Consider the following 7,401-nt stretch of genomic DNA (forward strand, 5'->3'; position numbering starts at 1 on the left):
CTTTGAATTTTGAATTGTATAAATTATTTCGAACATGTATGAATACTTCGTAATCGTCAATATGAATAATTCTTTAGTTAGATATGAATACTTCATTGTTTTAGATATGCATACTAGTATGTTGAGAATATTTCTTGGTCCCAATCTGGGCAGGTGTGAATATTATTAGTGTCAGATGTGAATATTGTTAGTGTCATGTGTGAATACTTTATTAGTTAGAAATAAATAGTTATATATATGAATATTTCATTTGTTATATATTGAGTACTTCATTAGTTAGATATGAATACTTCATTTGTTAGATATGCATACTTCATGTTAGATATGAATACTTCTTGGAAGAGGTGAGTGAGGGATGAATTTGACAATGAATTTTGAATTGTATAAATTATTTTGAACATGTATGAATACTTCGTAATCGTCAGTATGAATACTTCTTGGAAGAGGTGGGGTGAGAGATGAATCTGACTTTGAATTTTGAATTGTATAAATTATTTCAAACATGTATGAATACTTCATAATCGTCAGTATGAATACTTCATTTGTTTAGATATGAATACTTCTATATTTAGATATGAATAATATATAGTTTCGCTGTAGTGGTCCCCAATCTTGGCAAATGTCGCTTTCAGACGATTGCGGTCCCCAATCCAGGCTGTCACAAGACGTCAGCGGTCCCCCTGGTTGTTACTGGTCCCCTCCAGCTTGTGTTTACATATGACAAATGGTTCTGATAATAAGTATGAATACTATAAATTCGTAGGTATGAATACTATACGTTTTGACTATTAATAAGATAGCATTAATCTTGCTCTTTAGTGGTAGTTAGCACGTTTTAACTATTTTTTTTGTCTTTTAGTGCGGGGGACAGATAGGGGACTGAAGTAGGGGGACTGTTAGTCGATCCCTAATTTATATTTTTGTTTTGAAATTCAAATGATCAAATCAAAATTGTTCAGTATAATTTTCATATAAAATTGCATTTAGGGATGAAAATTGACAGTTTTCATTATAAAAAATTCTAATTTTTTAGATATGTAGAAAATAACTTGATTTAAAGATCCTAAACCATTCAGAAGTAATAATTTTTTTACTTATCTGACAAAATATTAAACAAATTTAGAAAAAATATAAAATTTGATTTTCATGTACAATTTTATATGGAGATCATGTTGAACAATTCAGATCGATTGTTTGAATTTTAAAAACGAAAATATAGACTATATGATGGACCGGTGTATGTTATGCATAGTAACGTGGCCTCCTTCAATTTACAATATCAATTTATATATGTACTATGCATGCATTAAAAATATAAAATAAATTTTTTTCTTATGGGATATTTGTTTATTTAAAATGCAGGGACTATATTGAATTGAAATCTACATCATGAACACATCATATCTGCATCCGGTATATTTGTGTTAGATAAAACCGACACAACACGGAAGAACAAATTCAACATTTTGAGTAACAGAAAAATCCAAGCAACATTGGAAGCAAAAGGGGGGTAAAGATTTTGATAGAGTAGTTTTAGCTTCATACAGCGCATATATTATATAATAAAAAAAACACTGTATATAATTTGTACGCTGTATAAAGCCAAAATTGCTATGTTGAAATATTTACCCGAAACAAAAATAAAAGAAAAAACACTTTAGCTGAAAAAAAAAATGAAATGAAGAAGCTTACCAATAGGAACGGAAACAGACAATTATACTATGAGAGGGTTCAAATGCCTTCATTTTTTGTGTCTCCATCATACCTCCATTTTTAAAAACTTAAATAACTCAAAATTTAAAACTTAAACTTTAAAATAAAACCGTTAGATGTAATCTATGTTATTTTCTCTATATGTCCATAAAAATTATCACATTTTGATTTTGTTTTTATATGAATAAATAAGTTGAAAAATCAACGTCTAGAAATTATCCACATTTGTATACATTTTTACAAGCTCAAGATGACAATCAAAACAAAATTGAAATGCCATAATTTTTTACATGTGTATAGATAAAATAATATAGTTCATATCCAACGGTTTTGTTTTGTATTTTAAGATTTAAATTTTAAGTTATTAAAGTTTTTAAAAATGAAAACATGATGGTGACACAAAATACAGAAGCATTTGAACCCTCCTATTATACTATTACCTTACCGTGTTAGTGACACTACACGCATAGACGTGCCGCTTTTCTTTTTCTCCAGACCGGGTTTACTCCCCGTAAGACCCGGTTCACTACTATCTTCCTTCATCGGTTGTATCGACTGACCGAACCCTCTCCGCCATAAAAACCCTGAAATCCACACACGACTTTCTCTCACAGAGAGCGCATCAATCAATATCAGCAAATAATTAAAAAGGTTATTTAAAACAAGTTGCGAGAAAAAGGAAAGCGCACCATTCCCGATGTTCAGGAGCCACGTAGCAGCTCCATCCGGCGCCGCCGCATCACCGCAATTCCGCCTCCCGAGCAATGCGTGGAGGGGCCCCACCGTGGTCACGTGCACTGCTCGTTCTGGCAGGGCCTCCATTTCGTCGTGCTCTGTCACGAAGGAGATGGAGGTAGCGCACGTGACGGACAGCGAGGGCGCACGTGTTGAACCGACATTGGGAGAGAGGCTGAGGTTGGGGAGCTTGTTAGAGGATGGATTGTCGTACAAGGAGAGCTTTGTTATCAGGTGCTATGAAGTGGGTGTTAACAAAACTGCCACTGTAGAGACAATTGCTAATTTGCTGCAGGTATGTGTGCTTGAATTTGGGAATTGGGATATAATTTGGTACATTGTGATGGATTGTATAATATCTTTTTGGTATGATATGATCGGTTCTGAAATCGGCTGGATTTGAATTTCAATTTTGTGGATGTCACTTTGCTTGTTGAGATTGTTTTGAAGGCAAATTGGGTTTTTGTGATCAGCTTTATCAAACGGGAATTGATAATGAGCTTTGTTACTTTGTTCCTTTCACCTTAATTGGGTTTTGTAAGTTCAAAGTGAATTTTTGGGGAGATTAAGAAGACATTTTGTTTAACAGTTTGACTGTTTTTTTTTTGTGCGTTTAATTGATTGAAGTTTCTTTGCATGTGATTGGGTTTTGCCGAATCTGGAAATATTTAATTCTCTCAGTTGAGATCTTGGGACTTCACTGGAAAGTAGATATTCCTCTTTTTCTAGTTGGAAGGAAGTTGCCTTCTTTACTTTTGATTGGTCATTTTGACTTGTGATGTATCAAGCTATAACCTTGATTTAGCCACATTAATTAAGTTTGATATAATCAGCAATGGTATTGTACAGGAAGTGGGGTGCAACCATGCGCAAAGTGTAGGATTTTCAACAGATGGATTTGCAACCACGACCACCATGAGAAAACTTCGTCTAATCTGGGTTACCAACCGCATGCACATTGAGATCTATAAATATCCTGCCTGGTATGTTGCCCTATCCCAGTTGGTACCTCTTCGCACCAGTTAATACATGATTCTTTTTCTGATGTGGGATCTATTTGATTTCTTTATTGAGTTTTTTTATTATCTAAATTATCGTGTTGTTCTGGTATACAATTGTAATCAATAAATACAGCTGTACTGCTTTATACCACTCAGTTGCACTATCTTATTAAGTAGTTGCTACCCATTTTGGTTTGGGGTTTTTATTTTTTTTGTTGAGAATTCAAGTGGGAAAAGCTAGCTAGTTAATTTAACTAGTTGACTGGTTTGTAATATTGGTTGTTGTGATTATTTTTTTTCGTGACTGTTTTGTTCTCTAAAATTAGGGGTGATGTGGTGGAAATAGAAACTTGGTGCCAAAGTGAGGGAAGAATTGGCACGCGGCGTGATTGGATCATCAAGGATTTGTCTAATGGTGAAGTCATCGGCCGAGCTACAAGGTTTAATTTCATCATTTTTTCATTATATATTCTATATAGAAATATACTATCGAGGAGACTGGCTAAAAAGCTTCTAAATTACTGGCATCAGTAGTCACTTGATGGTGAGTGAATTCCATCATATTTTCACAATATGTAGTGCCAGCACAGTGTTCCTGGTTTCCTAAATTTAACAATCTGGGAAAATAATTATAATGCCATTATTATAAATTTTACCTGTACAAACTGTGAAATTTCTGCAATTACTCAATAATCGGACTTAGTTGTCATCCTGAAATGTGCAAGTAAACAACGAATGTCGCAGATGGGATTCTCGAGGTGATTATTTAACAAGAGAGAAATAAATGTGACACATATACACGAGGCTTTTGTAGTGCTGTGTGCAACATATGTTCAAGCTTCATATTCATGTGCTTTTGGGGTTGGTTACTTGTGACATTTTATCTGGCTTAAATTGTTGTATTAGAAGGCAGCCTACTAGAAAAAGGAATTTATAGAGGAGTGTGAGGCTGATCGATATGATAGAACAGTGGCTTTGATGGAGACAAATGAGCAGCTTGTTGAAAGAGATTATAGTGAGAGAGATGACGGTAGGAGAGAAAAAAAAGGACAGGGATTTCCCAAAGTGTAACACTTAGAGTCATTTCAATGATTAGTATATATTTATTAGACGTGACATAGCAACGATAAAATACATAAATATATTATTAGAATTGAATAAAATGAAGTCACATCAAATTGTGAAAGATATTTCTCTAAGGAAACATAATCGATTAAGCATTAGTAAGTAAAAAGCAGCATCAAATGTGGCTCCTGTTAATTGTTTTTTTTTTAATAATAGCTGATTTGGTCAAAATTCAATCAAATTCCGACTTAGTTTCCCTGTCAATGAGCTGACATAAATCTGACCAAAACCAGACTTTGACCTGGTGTTGATGATGCAATTTGAAAATTTCATAACTTAAAGACTCTGAATTGCATTTTGTAAAAAGAAAAATTCTCTTCTAATTATTTATGTTCCTTTTCCATAGCAAGTGGGTGATGATGCACCAAGACACTAGAAAGCTTCAAAGAGTGAGTGATGAAGTGAGAGAAGAGTACCTTGTCTTTTGTCCTAGAACTCCTAGGTATGCCAATGCTATATCGTAATATTACCTTCAAATTATTTTGAATTTTATGTGGATACCTTTTTTATATTTTATTGAATTCCCCAATGCTCATCAAATATAGTAAAATGAAGAATAAATCGTGTACAGATTTTCATTTCCTGAGGAGGATAATGCCAGCTTGAAGAAAATCCCTAAGCTTGATGAACCATCTGAGAACTCTCGCCTTGGCCTTGTGGTACTCGTGCCTTTTCATGCACCTTGCTATTTTAATTTCTTATTTGATGGTTTTTTCACTTGTCTGTTAAAAACATAGCAAAATGAACTTTATTGCCGTAAAATTATTACCCCCCAAATTTTACTCATCTGATGACAATTATATATATATAGGGTCATGTAGAGTGTGGCTAACGTGCTTCCTCTAGCATATGGGCCGAAATGCTTCCGGTGAAAAGTTGAAATTTCAAAATCCAAAAAGTCGATCTGAACCGTTCATCTTCTTCTCCATATTAATATCTGCTGGGAGACCAAATTTTACATTTTTCTGAATTTTTTTACTATTTATTAAGCCACTTTGAAAATCGCTGATCCAACGGTAGCTTCTGATTTTTACTGTTTGGTAAGCCACCGTTGGATCAGCAATTTTCAAAGTGGCTTAATAAATAGTAAAAAATTTCAGAAAAATGTAAAATTTGGTCTCCAAGCAAATATTAATATGGAGAAGAAGATGAACGGTTCAGATCGACTTTTTGAATTTTGAAATTTCAAATTTCCACCGGAAGCATTTCGGCTCATATGCTAGAGGAAGCGCGTTAGCCGTACTCGGGTCATATATATATATATAGGGTCATATATATATATATATATATATATATGTATATATTTTTATTTTTGTTGTAATGTGGAAGGTGTCTTTTCATGTTTATGTGTGAAATTGCCTGACCATACTTATTGAATTATTGATGATTTTTTTAATGTGTTGCAGCCAAGGAGGGCAGATCTGGATATGAACCAACATGTCAACAATGTTACCTACATTGGTTGGGTTCTTGAGGTGTGTTCTTTACTTAAATTAATGTTTTGTCACCATTTGTGTTCAACAGTTTTTCCTGTTCAAGGGTAATTTGTTACAGCCAAAAGAGGGGGGGGGGGGGGGGGGGGGGGAGACCCCCTCATTGACCTTGTGTTACTCTGATCATATGACCTAGATAATACGGAGCTTTGTGTTGTAAAATGTAGTAATTGGTAGTCTCAAATATTTCTTTACATTTAATTAGCACAATGGTTCCAACAGAGAAGAATTCATTCCATGAGACCACCTATGCACCATTTATGATAAGAACACTGGTAGCAATAAGGGCTGAACTAAACAATTTTAGAAGGGGGGGTTGAAACCTAAAATGCAAAATTTTGAATATATGGTAAGTGGGGTTTGAACCCAAATCTCCACAACCACAATGTGGGATTCTTTCCACTAGGCTACAAGCACACATTTGATATTTCATGACGGGCTCTAAACTATATAAAAACATTAAAAAAAATAAAAAAAAACAATTTTAATTCAATATATATAATTAAAAATAATAATCATTAGGGTGGCTAAGCACTCTTTAAGTTGCATTAAGATCCGCCCCACTTTGTTATCTCACTAGTAGGTTATAACTCGTTGATGCTATTAACAGAGCATGCCACAAGACATAATAGACACTCACGAGTTGGAAACCATAACCCTAGAGTACCGTCGCGAGTGCCAGCATGATGACTCAGTCGATTCTCTCACCAGTGCGGAATTTGAGGGTGCATCAGAAAATGGTTCTTCTAATGGAGTAGCCCTTTCAATGCATAACCCACAACACCAATTCCTCCATTTACTCAGATTATCTGGTACCGGTCTTGAAATTAACCGTGGGCGTACTGTCTGGAGAAAGCTTAAAGGTAAAAAAGAAAAATTATAAAGAAAAACCAAAAAAGAAAAAAAGTCATTTCCATTTTTAGTTTGTATTCATTGTTGTACTTGTATGTGAAGCTGAGTGTGTTGTTGTTCATGTACTTTAGTTGTGTTTTTTCTTTCATGTTTTCTGTGTTGTATGAGGGAAATGTCGACCTGGGAAGTTTCCTTGGTCATTGTTGAGTAATTTATAATATGCAAGGACTTATTTTGGATATTTTGTTTGTTATTTATAGTGTGTTTTGCTTTAGTTTCATTTTACACAATGGTGATATTTTGCTGGTCTAGTTGGCTGGCGTTATTTCTATTATTAAGGCATAGTTATACTGATAGAGTTGTTGGGACCAAAGTTGGTACAAGTAAATATTTTCTTGTGAAAATGTATCACCAAAATAGTGTAGTAATTGGTGGTATTATGTAATTCAGCAAGTGGTAGTCATGGTCTGAGAAAGGTTCCA

The 7,401-nt window shown here is 34.2% G+C and overlaps 1 protein-coding gene across 1 annotated transcript; it reads left to right on the forward strand.

The window, feature by feature from the left end:
• Positions 1-2,168: 2,168 nt before the first annotated feature.
• LOC144569233 (oleoyl-acyl carrier protein thioesterase 1, chloroplastic-like) lies at positions 2,169-7,401 on the forward strand. The gene is made up of 7 exons (XM_078319478.1): positions 2,169-2,743; positions 3,298-3,431; positions 3,776-3,889; positions 4,921-5,016; positions 5,146-5,233; positions 5,981-6,049; positions 6,678-7,401. Exons 1-7 carry the CDS (start codon positions 2,411-2,413, stop codon positions 6,948-6,950), a joined length of 1,107 nt encoding a protein of 368 aa, XP_078175604.1. The 5' UTR covers positions 2,169-2,410; the 3' UTR covers positions 6,951-7,401.

The sequence above is a fragment of the Carex rostrata genome, chromosome 18, assembly GCF_964058835.1.
Source record: "Carex rostrata chromosome 18, lpCarRost1.2, whole genome shotgun sequence".
NCBI classification, from domain to species: domain Eukaryota; kingdom Viridiplantae; phylum Streptophyta; class Magnoliopsida; order Poales; family Cyperaceae; genus Carex; species Carex rostrata.

Excerpts from the sequence above, each read along its gene's own strand:
- LOC144569233 (XM_078319478.1), top strand. The coding sequence starts at position 2,411 with ATGTTCAGGAGCCACGTAGCAGCTCCATCCGGCGCCGCCGCATCACCG. Across the intron at positions 5,017-5,145 it reads TTTTGTCCTAGAACTCCTAG|ATTTTCATTTCCTGAGGAGG; the intron begins GTATGCCAATGC and ends AATCGTGTACAG. Across the intron at positions 6,050-6,677 it reads ACATTGGTTGGGTTCTTGAG|AGCATGCCACAAGACATAAT; the intron begins GTGTGTTCTTTA and ends TGCTATTAACAG.